Source organism: Plecotus auritus, assembly GCF_963455305.1.
Source record: "Plecotus auritus genome assembly, chromosome: 5".
Taxonomy (NCBI): Eukaryota; Metazoa; Chordata; class Mammalia; order Chiroptera; family Vespertilionidae; genus Plecotus; species Plecotus auritus.
Window position 1 is genome coordinate 80,602,111 of NC_137776.1, and position 17,085 is coordinate 80,619,195.

General features: G+C 40.0%; 1 protein-coding gene across 3 annotated transcripts in view; it reads left to right on the forward strand.

Annotated features, from left to right (window-relative positions):
- Nucleotides 1-15,823, forward strand: part of DARS1 (aspartyl-tRNA synthetase 1) — a 67,017-nt gene extending 51,194 nt beyond the window's left edge. For 2 of the 3 annotated variants that reach the window (XM_080670716.1, XM_080670717.1), the window contains exons 9-15: nucleotides 2,995-3,142; nucleotides 4,254-4,400; nucleotides 8,241-8,283; nucleotides 9,474-9,554; nucleotides 10,563-10,674; nucleotides 10,854-10,925; nucleotides 15,019-15,669. In XM_080670716.1, the coding sequence (XP_080526842.1) occupies nucleotides 2,995-3,142; nucleotides 4,254-4,400; nucleotides 8,241-8,283; nucleotides 9,474-9,554; nucleotides 10,563-10,674; nucleotides 10,854-10,925; nucleotides 15,019-15,110 (695 nt within the window). In that variant the 3' untranslated portion in view covers nucleotides 15,111-15,669. Of the gene's footprint in view, nucleotides 1-2,994; nucleotides 3,143-4,253; nucleotides 4,401-8,240; nucleotides 8,284-9,473; nucleotides 9,555-10,562; nucleotides 10,675-10,853; nucleotides 10,926-15,018 lie in introns of all 3 variants that reach the window. The other variant, XM_080670715.1, reaches the window with a different exon arrangement.
- The last annotated feature ends 1,262 nt before the right edge of the window (nucleotides 15,824-17,085 follow it).

Sequence of the window (17,085 nt, forward strand, 5' to 3'; positions counted from 1 at the left end):
GAGAGAGAGAGAAAAAAAACCCATCAATATAAGAGAGAAACATATACCCTCTGAATCAGTCGGTTACCTCCTGTACCCCAACAAGGGATTGAGCCCACCTAGGTATGTGCCCTGACTGGGAATCAAACCTCTTTTTGGTGTACCAGATGATGCTCCAACCAGGGCTAGAAACACATTTTACACAGACCTTTTTAAAGCTTAAATCCTTTTTTATACTGACTACATAAATACTAGACTTGGGGGGTAAAAATAACAATGTTGCCTGGTAGACATTTCCCAAAAAAATTGTATGTTCAATAGTTCTTTAAACAGTTGAGCATCATTCATATGAATAGAATCATATGCATTAAATATATTCCTACAGAAGAATGCTGAAGAAAAAAAAAAGAATGCTGAAGAAAACATGTATCTTGGGACTATCTCATTTTAAAAATGCATGCTTTGAAAATATACACCCTCTGAATATATTCAAGTATATTATTTATTATACTTAAGTGTAATTAGAATAGAATTAGCTCCCATTTAGACTGTCCTTTCAACTCTCCATCAATAATAAAGAAAAAGTGATTGCAGTCTTCCAAGTAATATATTTTGTTGTCCTTGAAAGCTCCTTGCTACTGTTGTAAGTTTACAAATGTACCTCTGTATACTTTGCTGCCAATTTTATTCCAAAGCTGTTCTTTCTTACTATTACTAATTGTACTGTTCTTAGTATTGATGATATCTTAAAGTCCATTAGAAAATACTAACAAATGTCTGGATTTAATAAATTCTATTAACATGTTTTTTAAGAATATATTTGCGCCCTAACTGGTTTTGCTCAGTGGATATAGAGTTGGCCTGCGAACTGAAGGGTCCCAGGTTCACTTCCAGTCAAGGGCACATGCCCAGGTTGCGGGCTCAGTCCCCAGTGCAGGGCCTGCAGGAGGCAGCCGGTTGGTGGTTCTCTCTCATCATTGATGTTTCTGTCTCTCTCTCCCTCTCCCTTTCTCTCTCAAATCAATAAAAATATATTAAAATCCTATATAATAAAAGCCTAATATGCTAAGTGTCTGGTCATCCGGTCGACCATTCAACCAATCAAAGCATAATATGCTAATGATATGCTAAGGCCGCTCAACCACTCGCTATGACGTGCACTGACCACCAGGGGGAAGACAGTAGACCAGTTGCTATGACATGCACTGACCACCAGGGGGCAGACGGTCAACCAGTCGCTATGACACACACTGACCACCAGGGGGTAGACGCTTTGACCAGTAGGTTAGCTTGCTGCTGGGGTCCAGCTGATCAGGACTGAGCAAGATGAGCTGGACACACCCTGGAGCCTTCCCCGGTTGGCCAACCTTCTGCGTACCTCCCCGGCCCCAATCATGCACCAGTGGGGTCCCTCAGCCTGGCCTGCGCCCTCTCACAATCCGGGATGAGGGTTCCCTACACCCCGCCCCCGAGTGCACGAATTTCATGCAGCAGGCCTCTAGTATATATACATTTGCTAAAAGTCAAGCATGGACACATAATCATGAAGCAAATTCTTTTATGATGCTAACTATAAGCAAAAAAAAATAGCTTTACTATATTCTTTATTTTTTATTTATTTATTTTTTTAAATATATTTTATTGATTTTTTACAGAGAGGAAGGAAGAGTGATAGATAGTCAGAAACATCGATGAGAGAGAAACATCGACCAGCTGCCTCCTGCACACCTCCCACTGGGGATGTGCCCGCAACCAAGTTACATGCCCTTGACCGGAATCGAACCTGGGACCTTTCAGTCCGCAGGCTGACGCTCTATCCACTGAGCCAAACCGGTTTTTGGCACTTTACTATATTCTTTAAAACTTACCAAGTTAAAAAAAAACTTACCAAGTTATTTTACATATATGAGTTTTTTGATAGTTTAAGATAAATTAAATACCTGCTAATAGAGAAACTGGCAAGATCATTAAATGTCTTAATTTTCTGAATTTATTAAGCAATTATTTGCTGAACACTTGCTGTATATATAGCCTTGTGCAATAAAAGAAGATCCAACCAGCACTTCTCCAATGTTAATGTGCACACAAATCACCTGGGGATCTTGTTAAAATGCAGGAGGTTTGGGGTAAGACTTGAGATTCTGCAGTTCTCATAAGCTCCCAGGTACTGCTGCTGCTGCTGCTGCTGCTATGCAGACCATGCTTTGAGTGCTAAGGGAACAATATTGTCCCTGCTTAGGATCCTAAGACATGCATACATATCACAGCCACAGGGAATAATCAACTGATTTTCACAGCAAATAATCTAATTGTGGTATAGAGTTAGCAGGTTGGTGTTAATTATGTGGTATAGGTAGGGTAAAAAAGAGGAAGAAGATGGAGTTTGCTAGATGCCATGAAAGAAAATTCAAACTGAAATGGGCGTTAGGGACAGAGTAGGAGGTAAAGACAACAGAGATGGCATTCTAGTCAGAAGAAGCAAGCTAAGTTAAAAGCATGGGAGAAAATAAAATTGAGACTAGTTAGTATTAAGAAATGGGAACTATAGGGTGGGATTATTAAATTATGAGAGCATGGAGAGATGGAACAGGACTAGTCAGGAAGACTGGAAAGGAGGAAAGTGCAGTGAGGATAAGAGCTGGACTGAGGTAGGTGCTTCATTTGTATAGATTTCATTTAGCTTGAGTCAAGTTTTAATAAAATTAAGAACTCACTATATTGAATATTTTTAATTACTGAAAAGGCACCTCAGGATCTTGCATTCTCTCGGGGTTCTTGTGAGTCTCATTTATTAATTTACATTTGTTACAGCTTTTACTACATGACTGTAGGAGTTTGTAATGAACTTAACTATCCAAGAGAATGCTGTAACAGATGGCTTGTCAAAGGTCTTTCCAACCTATAATGATAATGAAAATAGTACCATTTGAGTACAAGTAAATAAAATTTTGTATTTAATCTCAATTTCTCCAAAATTTAAAACACTGCTATGTATTTCTTTTATTAATGTTACAGTATTCAGAGCTGAAGACTCTAATACTCATAGACATCTAACTGAATTTGTCGGTTTGGACATTGAAATGGCTTTTAATTACCATTACCATGAAGTTATGGAAGAAATTGCTGAGACTTTAGTACAAATATTCAAAGGACTTCAAGAAAGGTAAAAAATATATGTATTTTATATCCCTAACGAGTTAATTTCAAAACAGTTTGGGCTCTTCAGAATAAAGCAATTCTTGACTTGAAATGTATAAACTAAATTTTTACTGGACATGTGTGTGCATATAGACTTGCTAGTTAGATGATCAATTAATTAATGAAAAAAAAAATCCACACTCAAAATACTATTCTGGATCCAAGTCCATTGTGGCTTCAGCTACTGAATCTCATTTTGGTGGGTACATTTACCAGATTGTATTTCCCCTTATACTAACGTCCTGAATATTTCAAGAAATAGAGCCTATGTTATTTTCATAGCAGTTAAAAAGTCCAAGTTTTTATTGCTTCATGAAATGGGTAGTTTGTTTCTAACAATGTTATCTGATATGAGTTACAAAAAAAGTTTTAATCCTTTAATGCCACTATGGTGACAAACAACATAAGACAGAAATGGTATTAAATATTTTAAGTGTTTAAACTCTAGTCTTTAGCTTAAATAATTTCTTAGTAACATTTTCTTGGTACATACACTAATTCAAAGATGATTTTATGTGGCAAAGATGGTACTCAGTACCTACCAGATATTTTTTCTTAGCTGTTGCTAGTACTCCCAAGTGCCTGAGGCAATTTCTGCACTAAGGCAGATTTTACATAGAGAGTTTTGCTCTAAAAGCATTTTCATTTGATAAATAAATTTTATTGTTCCTTTTGAACAATAAAGCTACATATGTCCCTTATTCCAGAATTATCAGTGGAATGCATAGGACTGATAGCATGTAGGCTCTTGGGTCCCTGCCAACGGGCCAGCTAGGAGGGGGCTGAGTGGTTTAGCTGGACAGGTACTCAGCTGATCATGGAGCTTCTGCCCCTGAACTTCTCACATCATCCCACAGCTAGTGATTCCTGTGAAATGTTTAAAATGTTTCTTTGTTAAAAGAAAAAAGAATTTGTAGCAAGTGTGTGGGAGAGGTAAAGCTATATATGTTCATTATTTCATCAGTTTTATTTAAAAAAAAAAGTTTTTAATGATTTTTAACATAATGCCACAGTGACCTCTTGTGGGGAAAACATTTATCTCACACATTATTAACTCTAAATCATTATTCAAATAGGTTTCAAACTGAAATTCAGACGGTGAATAAACAATTCCCATGTGAACCATTCAAATTTTTGGAGCCCACTTTAAGACTAGAGTATTGTGAAGCATTGGCTATGCTTAGGGAAGCTGGAATTGAAATGGGAGACGAAGAAGATCTGAGGTTTGTCTTTGTTATTTTTAAAACTTTAATAACTTAGGTTTAAGATATGCAAGAATGAATACATTAACAAATCATAACTTTTTTCACCCAGCTTTTATTAACTTTTGGGTATATTGTATGATGCTGTTCTTGTTTAATATGTGATCTGAAATAATGATTTAATGTGGTTTGCCTAAGCTTTAATAAATACCATTTTTGTGTCCCCTCACCCCCTAGTTTGTAATGCTTTAAAGAATATAGAGACTTTTGCCTGTGATTTTTGCATCTAATATTTTATCTCTCTTTTTCAATCAGTGGTATTAGAGAAGATAGACAGTACTAAATCCATCCCCACACAGGATTAAGGCATAAAACTATTAAGATCTCCAAAAGTTTATAAAAATCACTATTCTTTATTTGATATACAGTATTATGTTATCTAAACTCAGATCATACAATGTATAATTTTTAAACAAATTATGTAGTTTAACAAAGATGAAATTATCTACTATTTTATTCAAGGGTTCTTAAGTTAAAATATTTAAGGCATCACAATTCATATGGATGTAAGAGGGTAAGGCATGATTATTGTCATTTTTTAGGGCTTTTTAAAAAACATTTCACTCAAAACCCTTTATTTTAGTTTGTTTAACAAATATATCTGTACTAGAGGCCCAGTGCATGAATTCGTGCACAGTTGTAATCTGGCCAGCTTGCCCCAATGGAGACCTATCGGGCCGGGCCATTGGGGGGGGAGGGGTGGCGTGTGGTTGGCCAGCCGGCCCCACCTCCGATCGGGGTGTTGGGGGCCGATCGGGGGCCAGGCCGGCCGGGGGTGGGGCCGATTGGGCCTGGATCAGGCTAGTTGGCTGCTGCAGTGCGCTTCATAGCCACTGGTCATTCTGATTGTTCTGGTCATTTCACTGTTCTGGTCACTATATATATATAGATATGATTTTAAGCATCCCCTACATTGCTAGATGACATCTTAAGGCAAATCGTACATTCTATCATTATTTTCCTACGTATTTTAGAAATTGTTCTTAAATAGGGTAGATGCTAAAGTAGCTATAGAAATTTAATTGGTTTATATAAATACTAGAGGCCCGGTGCACGAAATTCGTGCATGGGGGGGTGCCTTAGCCCAACCTGTACCCTCTCCAATCCGGGAGCCCTCAGGGGATGTCCAACTGCCAGTTGGACTTCCCTCTCACAATCCGGGACCTCTGGCTCCTAACCGCTCACCTGCCTGCCTGCCCTAACCACTCTGCCTGCTGGCCTGATCCCCCTAACTGCCCTCCCCTGCTGGCCTGATCCCCCTAACTGCCCTCCCCTGCTGGCCTGGTAACCCCTAACTGCCCTCCCCTGCCGACCTGGTCGCCCCCTATTAACTTTTTTTAAAATCTTATCCCCTTCACACACAATTGTATTTGACTTCCTTATTGGCTTCTCCCTCTCACACAATTTTTCTCTCTCTTTTATGTAACACTTTTTCCTACTGACTCATTTATAAACTTTTCTTTCCTCCTTATTTTCTACTTCTGTCCCATTATCCTTCTTCCCATCTTTCTCCTACCCTCCCTCCCCACATTCCTTCTTTCCTTTATCTTTACCCCTCCCCTTTTCCTTCCTTCCCACCTTAATTTTTTTCTTCCTCCCTCAAATCTGCTTTGCTCCCTCCCCCATTTCTTCCTTCTTCCCATTCTCCTTTTAAGCTCTACCAGCTCCCCTTTAAAATTTTTCTTCTGTCTCTCTTTCTCTCTCATCCTACCTTTCCCATTCATTCTTCTCCACTTACTTCCACTGTTTTAATATCTATATATCTACCTACCTAATTATTCACTATCATTTATCTTTTTTCCTTTCTGACTCCTACTTTTAAAATCTGTCCCCAGTACACAACTATACTTGATTGTCATTATAGCTCCTACAGTTCACTCATACATCCTCTTTCCTTCTTTAACTCTGTTCTCTACTGACTCCTTTATAAAGTTCTTCCCTCCCTCCTTCCCTTCTTCCCTATCTTCCCCCCTCCTCCCTCACTCTTTTACTCTTTTTACAGGCTAATTAAAAATTCTATGCTTTTCGTACTGTGTTAGTGTTGACTGCTTTCCTCTCTGGGACCTGTAGCTGCCTGTTTGGGCACTCGGGCCCCTCTTGCACCAGCTTTGAGGGGCCGAGTGACAACGCAGCTGTGTCTTGCCTACCGTGGCCCGTGCCTCCCCCCTCCGAGTTGGGGGAGGGTCCAGCCGGCCTGGGCCGGTGTCCATCGCAGGGACCCCGCTGCGTCACGTGTATGCGTGCATGTGTGTGTGTGCATTCAGGCACACGCGAGGCTTTTCTCCCGTTGAGTGCTGAGGGGGGGAACGTGGAGGCCTTTCCCGCCCTCCAGCGTGCCCACTCCCACGCCTTAAGCGGCTCTCCATCTGCTCCCCTCCGGAATTCACAGGCAACAGGTGTGCTTGCGCAGGCACGGTCGGGGCCTGGCTTGTCCTCGGGGGGCATTCCGCCCAGGATGCGAGCCCCCATCTGGGTGGGCCGGGCAGATGAATGGATGGATGGCTGGAGAAAGCCGCAGCGGCTTCCCTGTGGTGTGAGGGTCACCTGTGTTCTCCACAGTGGCAGGGCCAGGTCTGCGCAGCGGGAGGAGGCTTCGAGGTTGTGCGCTTGGGAGGATCGACTGGTGTCCTGGGCATCATGGGGCCACCCTGTGTGTCTGTGGTGGTGGGATCCCCACGTGGTTTACCCGGTGGCCCATCCAGGTCCGGTGCCTTACCTCGACATCCACTCTCTGTCTTCTCGCCGGGGCCCTTCCTTCGTGTTGGGTCCACACCCTCTCGATTTGCGTGTGCGACCCTTCCCAGGGGTCACCACCGTTGCACACACCCCCAGGTTGGCGTCTGCCGACCAGGACCAGCCTTCTGCCATGCAGGTGTCTCTCCTCAGCCCGCCCCCATCTTGGGGGGGGGGGCTGATGGTGTCCCCAGGCAGAGTGCTCTCGGATGGGGTGCAGTGTCATGGGGGTGTTTGTCGGGCACATGCACCTGGAGAAGAAGAGGACTCTGGCACCAGGGGCAGGGAAGCGAGCCTCACGCAAGTACCCCTGCTGTGCGCGCAGCCTCCTGCTGGTCTGTCAATATGCAAATTGGTCATTACTGTGACACTGTTAAGACCAATTTGCATATTAACTCTTTATTATATAGATATTTTAAAGATTCAGAATTAGTGATTTTTGTTTTATAAACCTTTAATAAAGAGTAATGAAAAGGAACCCTAGCTGGTTTCGCTCAGTGGAAAAGAGCGTCGGCCTGCAGACTGAAGGGTCCCAGGTTTGATTCTGATCAAGGGCACCTGCCTGGGTTGCAGGCTCAATCCCCAGTGTGGGGCATGTGGGAGGTAGCCAATCAATGATTCTCTCTCATCGTTGATGTTTCTGTCTTTCTCTCCTTTTCCCTTCCTCTCTGAAATAAATAAAAATATTTTTTTTTTAAAAAAAGAGTAATGAAAAGGGGAGATCATTTGAAGTGGAACTATTTAACGCCAAGAATAGCCTATGTTCATATAGTGAACTTTTGTTATATGTAATTGTAGGAAATTATATCATCCATGTTATTTCTGAATCAGTGAATTGCTAAATTCTATTTATGGTTTTATTTAAATATTATTGAGCAGCACCTACTAAATACCAGGTGCACTTATAAGTTGTTTTCAGTAGTACTTGGCTTTTTAAAAAGGAGCAGAATAAACAACTGTGTGTTTTGGCTGAATTTTTTATTCTTTGAGAACTTCAAATAGAAGAGGAGCCTTAAAAACTCTAAGAACTAATCAAACATCTGGTTTCATGTTTTCATTGTTTTCTAGTACGCCGAATGAAAAACTGTTGGGTCGTTTGGTAAAGGAAAAGGTAGGACTCTTGTACATGCTGGATTTCTTTCTCTAAATCTGAAATGTATCATGGATTTTCCTAGAATAGTATGATTCCAGAATAAATAAAAACCCAGGGGCATTTTTTTTCTCAGTCTTGGAAAAATGAAAAATATTCAAACAGGCTTTGCCCAAACAGTTTAACTCAGTATTCAGTGTTTGTACTTAAATGTACTGAGGTATCTCTAAAAGTGATATCTATGTCAGATTAGTTAGAAAGGACTTCAAGATGAGGGAGAATGAATTTCCTTTCCGCCTCTTATGTGAAAGCTACTTTCCTATCTCATTTTCTAAAGCTCTTAAAGAAGATAAAAGCTAAACTTAGAAGGGTGCTTAAAGAAATTAAGAGTTGTGTGATGAAATTAAAATAGTCCTTGAGCGCCTCCTGCTGTTAAACTGACTGGGAAACTAAAGTCTATTTCTGAAACTCACAGTGTTGAGTTTATACCTTTAAAATGCTGTTTCAGTAGAGCTTTGTTGACATTCCCTCTACAGTCCAGTTTTAGCAAAAATGTTTAACGTCAAAACAGTCTTAAATGTGATTGGTTTCTTTTTAATTATATCTAGGTCACATAGTAATTTTCTAACAAAAATTGTCATAATTTTATGTTAATGTTATTGATTTCAATTGATGTTTTCATTGAAGAAAACTACCAAATTTCATTTAGATATCTAAACTGAATTTTTAATTGTTGGGAAGATAAAGTTTTTTGAAGGTGAATATTATAGTTATTTTTTCTGAAATAATTTGTAGATTTAAAATTTTTGTTATTCTTGTAAAACCCAAATATATTTGGTATAACTTAACATAAACAGCTATAAAATACATCTGAAGAACTAAATGAGCTAGAATAGCAAAGGAAAAAATGAAAATCAAAGAAGTTTATCACAGCATAATTTTCAGTGTGGGAGAAATTAGAGCTTACGTGTCACCCCAAAAAAGAAAATTAAGTATTGGAAGAATATACATCATTATGGCAAAATACTGTAGACTGCAGATATTACTTGAAAGAAATAGAATGCTCATTTTATTTACAGTGTAAATACAGTAATTTTGAAGTATAAAACATATGTATTAAAAAAAAGACATTAATTGCCAAAGTGCTAGCCTTCTTTTCACTTTCATTAAACTGTTAAAAACTATTTTAATTGTATTTATTCTTTTTATAGTATGATACCGATTTTTATATTCTTGATAAATATCCATTGGCTGTAAGACCTTTCTATACCATGCCTGACCCAAGAAATTCTGTAAGTAATTTGATTTTAAATAACCTGTTTGGAGGAAGAAGGAAAACTTGATTGTTACTTTGTCAAATTATAAATGGGAATAATGGTTTTCATTCATAATTTGCAGTTTCAATGGTCATGTTATGTGGATTACTACTAGTTTCTGTCAATTGAGGTCAAAGTGAAATCTGAATATTCTAGCAAATTGTTCCGAAAACCTATTTAAAAATCATTTCTGTGTGTCATTTTTTGAAGATTTGAGGCAGAAACACCAAATAAATAATAAATAGTATTGCTAGTTTTGCAGACATTAGCAAAATTTATTTTTGACCTTGAACGAATCTAAATAATGTGGCCTTTTACTATTTTTCCATTGTAGTGGTTTCCAAACTTTAGTGTGCACCAGAGTCCCTGGAGGGCTTTCTAAAACACAGATTTCTGAGCCTCCTCATCAGACTTTCTCTATTAGTTGGTTTGGTGTAGGGCTTGAAAATTTGCCTTTCTAACAAGTTCCTGGTAACGCTGAAGCTACTAATCCTGGAATCACACTTTGAGAACCACTGGTTTATTGAAAGACAGGGAAAGTAAGTGAAAACCTGATAGAGAATAGGATAAGCTATGGTAAATTGATGTTTAATTTGCTTCCTTTAAAATAAAAAATAAATGTAAATTGATAATTTGAAGTTCCAAAAGTGACCCCCTTAAAAACATTTCTGTTGATAAAGTAAAATGAGAATCAGCACTACTTATAAGTTAGATATGGTGCTCTGATTTGATGTTGGAAGGTGTGGGAGAAGGGGAGTATGAAATCTGATAGAGGCAAGAAAGAAGTTACTATTCAAACCTCACTAATTTAACCTGTGTTAGAGAAACAGAATATATTCATTGGAGCAGGTACATCATCAATTGTAGGGAAAAATGAACTTGCTCTTCATGCAACAAAGGTGTTTTTTTCCACATGTGTAATGGAAATAGAATGGTAGCCACTTTTGATAAGTGATGTTTTTGGCTTGTTTGTTTTCCCTGCAGAAACAGTCCAACTCTTATGACATGTTCATGAGAGGAGAAGAAATACTGTCCGGAGCTCAAAGAATACATGATCCTCAGCTGCTAACAGAGAGAGCCCTACATCATGGAATTGGTAAACCACTTCAATGTATTTAGGAAAGTGATATATATTCTGAAAATAACTCATTTTAAACCCTTTAAAGACTCCTCAGAAACAGTCATTTGGTTAAGTCTTCATTTAACAGTAATTGCTTTTTTATCTTTTTAAAGCTAAATAAAGTGGTAAATTATGTTTGTTTTGTTTTTTTGTAGATTTGGAGAAAATTAAGGCATACATTGATTCCTTCCGCTTTGGAGCCCCTCCTCATGCTGGTGGAGGCATTGGTAATACATTCCTTTAATATTATGACAATAATATTCCCAACCCAGATTTCATTTGGCAATGTGTTCATTCATTCTAACTAAATTTCTTCATCATTAGACGACAACAAGTAAATTTTGTATCCTGTTATTGCATATACGTAAGTCCATAAGTGCTAAGTGTAATACAAATCTGAATTATAAGAATTTTTTTTAAATATGTTTTTATTCATTTCAGAGAAGGAGGGAGAGGGAGATAGAGATAGAAACATCAGTGATGAGAGAATTGTTGATCGGCTGCCTCCTACACTACCCCTAATGGGGATTGAGCCTGCAACCTAGGCATGTGCCCTGCCTGGGAATCGAACCATGACCTCTGAGCCATACCAGCTGGGCAAATTATAAGAACTTTTAAAGTGAATTATGACTAAATGAAAATTTTATTTCCAAAGAACAAAATGAACCGCTAACTTGTGGGTTCTAAAATATTGTAATAGCCCTGGCTGGTTTGGCTTAGTAGATAGAGCATCAGCCTGCAAACTGAAGGGTCCCGGTTCAATTCTGGTCAAGGGCACACGCCTAGGTTGCGGATTCAATCCCCAGTGTGGGGAGTGCAGGAGGCAGCCAATCAATGATTCTCTCTCATCATTGATATTTCTCTCTCTCTCCCTCTCCCTTCCTCTCTGAAATCAATAAAAATATATTAAAATATCCTATCTAATAAAAGAGTAATATACAAATTGACCATACCTCTGCTACACCCACAAGCCACGCCCACCCGCCAATCAGGAGCAAGTATGCAATTTAACCCAACCAAGATGGCTGCGGCCACGGAGCGAGCAGGAGGCTTGGGTTTCCCCAGCAATGGAGGAAGTCAAACTTCCCGCACACCCTGGCCGGCCCTGGCCTCCACTCAAGGCTACAAAGTTTCAATTATAGAAGATAAATAAATCCCAACAAAAATGGAAGCAGCCACGGAGCAAGCAGGAGGCTTGGGTTTCCCCAGCGATGGAGGAAGCCAAGCTTCCTTGCTGGCTCAGACCTCCGCTCAAGGCTACAAAGTTTCAATTATAGAAGATAAATAAATCCCAGATACCAGGGCCTCTGCTTGGGTTGCCGGGGTGTGTGGCCAGCCTGCAAACCACCACAGCCCCTCGCCCAGGCTGCCCCACACCCCAAGGGAACCCCCAACCTGATCCGGGACACCAGGGTAAACCAGCCGGCCACCACCCATGCACCAGGCCTCCATCCTATCTAATAAAAGAGTAATATGCAAATTGACCATCACTCCAACACACAAGATGGCTGCCCCCATGTGGTTAAAGATGGCTGCCCCCATGTGGACACAAGATGGCTGCCACAAGATGGCCAGCAGGTGAGGGCAGTTGGGAGGGACCAGGTCTGCAAGGGAGGGCAGTTGTGGGTGATTGGGCCAGCAGTGGAGGGCAGTTGGGAGGGACCAGGCCTGCAGGGGAGGGCAGTTAGGCGTGACCAGGCTGGCAGAGGAGGGAAGTTGGGGGTGACCAGGTCTGCAGGGAAGGGCAGTTGAGGGGGACCCAGGCCTGTAGGGGAGGGCAGTTAGGGGTGACCAGGCCTGCAGGGGAGGGCAGTTAGGGACAAACAGGCTGGCAGGGGAGCAGTTAGGCATCAATCAGGCTGGCAGGGGAGTGGTTAGGGGGTGATCAGGCTGGCAGGCAAAAGCAGTTAGGGGAAGTGAGGAAGGCAGGCAGGCGAGCAGTTGGGAGCAGTCCTGGATTGTGAGAGGGGTCCCAGATTGGAGAGGGTGCAGGCTGGGCTGAGGGACACACACCCCGTGCACGAATTTCGTGCACTGGGCCTCTAGTATATATATAAAAGCCTAAGCGACCATTGCAACCGAACGGACGACTGAACAGGCTGTGTGGGGCGACTAGGCTGGCAGGGGGGTCAGTAAGGGGCGACCAAACGACTGAGCAGCAGGCTGTGTGGGGCGACCAAACAACCAAGCAGCAGGCTGTGTGGGGCAACCAGGCTGGCGGGGGGGGGGGGGCAGTGAGGGGCGACCAGGCCGGTGGGGGGGCAGTTGGGGGCGACCAGGCTGGCGGGGGGGGGGGCAGTAAGGGACAACCAGACCAGCGGGGGGAAGTTAGGGGCAACCAGGCCGGTGGGGGGGGGGCAGTTGGGGGCAACCAGGCCGGCAGGGGGGCATTTGGGGGCTACTAGGCTGGCAGGGGGGCAGTTGGGGGTGACCAGGCCAGTGGGGGGGCCCAGTTAGGGGCGATCGGGCAGGCAGGCAGGTGAGCCGTTAGGAGCCAGTGGTTCCAGATTGTGAGAGGGATGTCCAACTGCATGGCAGTCAGACATGCCCTGAAGGGTCCCGGATTGGAGAGGGTGCAGCCTGGACTGAGGGAACCCCCCTCCCCCCGTGCACAAATTTTGTGCACCGGGCCTCTAGTATTGTAATAAAGTTCTAGCCATTCTTTTATCTTAATAGTTTGAAAGCAAAATGTCTTGTAAATGAAATGCCCTGTATTTTTCATCCATGAGTTCATTCAAATTAGCCCAAATTAAAGCTGTCCCTCAAATTAGCTCAGCTCAGATTGCTGCTAAGTGATTTGTTGAAATGTAACATTTCATTGACTTTCAGGACTATTTCTAGAGTATGTGTAACCTGCTGCTCTCTGATTTAAAATGAGTAAATGTTTAACTCACCTTTTGGATGTCCATATCAAAGACTTAAAAAGTAATTCTCAATTTATAGTTTTGTTGCATTTTTATTTGTTGTTTGGGGGTTTTAGTGAATATATAATATACTTACCCATAATTTCAAATTAAAAGGGCATAGAGGAGTGTGCATTCAACTCCCTATGCAAAGGTAGTCTTTGCATGTGCAAAAATACACACTTGTAAAAATAATTTTTTTATAAATTGTAGCATACTATATGTAAGTCATCCAGTACCTTGCATTTTCACTTACTATATTTTTATTAATTTTTTATCAATACCTCAAATGCTTTTTCATTCTTTATCACTACATAGACTCCATTGAAAGGATGCACTATAACCTTGTTAGCCAGCTTCCTAGGACATGTAGGTTGTTACTAGCCATTTGTTACTACATACAACACTACATTGAACATATAGTTTAAATCTCAGTGAGACATTTATGACTATTTTCTCTTAAGAGTATTCAGTAATGTTCAGTTAGTATAACATTACAAACTTTTGTTACTGATTTGGTAATGTATACTTTAATTTTACTTGTGAAAGGACATTTGAATGATAAAAATGATTAGTGTTAGATTACTTTAATACAAGGTTCAAATATATGTCTGCAGATGTTTTTTGGTAAGAAATAAGAATAAAAATGTTAATTCTCTTATTTATATTTCTGTTCTTAGAATTAAGTATATTCCTTTAAAATTAAAAGTTGTTATATAAGATTATTCTCTGACCTTGCCTTCTTTATGTGGTATATTAGTCTTCTTAGAGCTTTTATGAAATAGATAAATCAGATTGCACATAAATGTTTCATTTGCTAGTTTTGTTCTGTTTTTTAGATGGTACTTGGTCTTAATTCTTATCAGTAGTATAGTATTTAAGTCACAAGTCAAAGTCAGTCTCTTCTGTACTCAAAGAATTTAGTACAATAGTGTACTATAGAGTCTTTTATACTAGGAACTACCATGTTACATGTCTATCAAACTACAACGAATTTCTGGTACTTCCATTAATAAGCTTCCTTGAACAGGTTTATGACTTTTGTCTTATACTGATGACTTGGACTACATTAGAATCTGGTCTTATTTGAAACCATACAGGCTTATATAATAGGGTGGGGGGGATTTGTTTGTTTGAGCCATAAATTTTGGACATTTACATAGATTTTTTGTAGTTCACATTTCACAGAATCACATAGCTTAAGGATACCTCATTTTGTCCTTCTCACAAGCATCATCTCTATTTCTGAATCAGACCTAAAACATTCCATTTTAAATAAACTTGAAGTAGAAGTCATTTTCCTTCCTAACAAGGAAAATTATTTTGTTGATCAGCAATACTATGTTGGTAATTTTCAAAATGTAAGAACTTGAGAGGTTTTCAGAAAAGGATTTAATGTATATTTTGTTTTCCCTAGGATTGGAACGAGTGACTATGCTGTTTTTGGGATTGCACAATATTCGTCAGACCTCAATGTTCCCCCGTGATCCCAAACGACTCACTCCATAAAGAAAGTCATGCTTTATACTTTTTCAGTAACCTGCTATTGATCAGGCAGCACCTTGGGTACTTAAGATATGCAGTAGAATAAATGTCTTCTCTAAAGTGCCACTTTTGGACTAATTCAGTATAAGTTACTTTAAAAGAGAAGATTTTTATAACTTTGAACATGCTTCAGTAGGAAATGGTTGAACATTTTAATGAAAAATTCATATGATTACATTAAAAATTCATATTGCATTACTACAATGAATGTTAACAATTTTAACAGTTAAGGTTATAAATTTTCTCTTTATTATAGTTGCTGCAATATTAATGTCTTAAATTTTCCATATTTGAGTTTATTTTTTTAAATTCTGATAAGTATCTGAGATTTTAATAAATGTATAATTGTCATATTATGGAAAATTAGGTAGAAAGTATCAATTCTTAAAGTTGTGTCCAGAAATCATGTAAAAGCAGGTGAGAATACTGGTTAGAAAATATTCAATATAATATTGTATTAAATTGTTAAATTCTAAACCTGAATTGCAATAAATTTTAAAGCTAATTTATGGTTTTCTTTGTGTAACTTCACAGCAGTCAAATTTTATAACTAGCACTTGACATTTTAATTTGGGAATAGAAAAAATGTATAACTTGTTCATGTAAATGACCTAAAACAAATGAAAACTGATATGTTGACAACATCCTTTAACAGTAATAAACCCTAATTAATAGGCAAATCAACTGAACGCTATGATGCACACTGACCACCAGGGGGCAGATGCTCAACGCAGGAGCTGCCCCTAGTGGTCAGTGTGCTGCCACAGGGGGAGCGCCGCTCAGCCAGAAGCCAGGCTCGCGGCTGGCAAGCACAGCAGCAGAGGCGGGAGCCTCTCCTGCCTCCACGGTGGTGGTAAGGAGTGAGGGGTCCTGGACTGCAAGAGGTGTAGGCCAAGCTGAGGACGCGCGCGCGTTTGCGCACACACACACACAGTGTATGAATTTCATGCACCAGGCCTCTAGTGTATTCATAACAAGATATAAGTTCAGGTAGGTGTAAGGATAAAGCTCTTAAAGCTGAAAGATAGGATTGCTTAATAGTTTATTTCACATAAATTAAAAATTACTGCACAATTTTTTGTTTTTAACCAGTACTGGTATTTCGTGGATGTCACTAAAATGCACTCCCATTTTCCCTACAAAAAGAAATTTCTGTGTAAGAATTACAATTAGAAACAGTTTCTCTCTAGATAATTAAATATGTTGATACTAATGTTTATAGTGAATCACATGGAATGGACAGGAACAAACATTGTAACTCAAATATTTTTCTACAGGAAAAGAAAACAATACAGAAATGTAGGACTTTATCCCTGGACCATAAATACTTGCTTATTATTTTTGAAGGTTAATTTTTTTCATCATCTAGATTATGAGCTCTTTGAAAATAGAGACACAATTTTTATGTCTTTTACATTTTACCAGAGTATTGGAGTATAGTAGGCACCCCACTAGTGTTTAATAGCCCTGGCAGGTTTGGCTCAGTGGATAGAGCATCGGCCTGCGGACTGAAGGGTCCCGGGTTTGATTCCAGTCAGGGGCACATGCCTGGGTTGCGGGCTCGGTCCCCAGTGGAGGGGTGTGCAGGAAGCAGCCGAAGGATGGTTCTCTCTCATCATTGATGTTTCTGTCTCTCCCTCTCCCTTCCTCTCTGAAATCAAATCAAAAATATTTTTAAAAAACATAGTGTTTAATAAATTTAAGCCACACAAGAATAAAATGCACTACCATTCATCTTTTTCTATATTGTGTAATCCCCCCGGCCCTAAACTCTATAATAATAAATGCGTAATATACTAATTAGACAAGACAACCGAATGACCTTCCAGATGAAGCCAGGGCTGTGAGGGCCAAGCCCCTTGCATGAATTTCATGCATTAGGCCTCTAGTAGTATAATAAAATCGCCCTAGCCCTAGCTGGTTTCGCTCAGTGGATAGA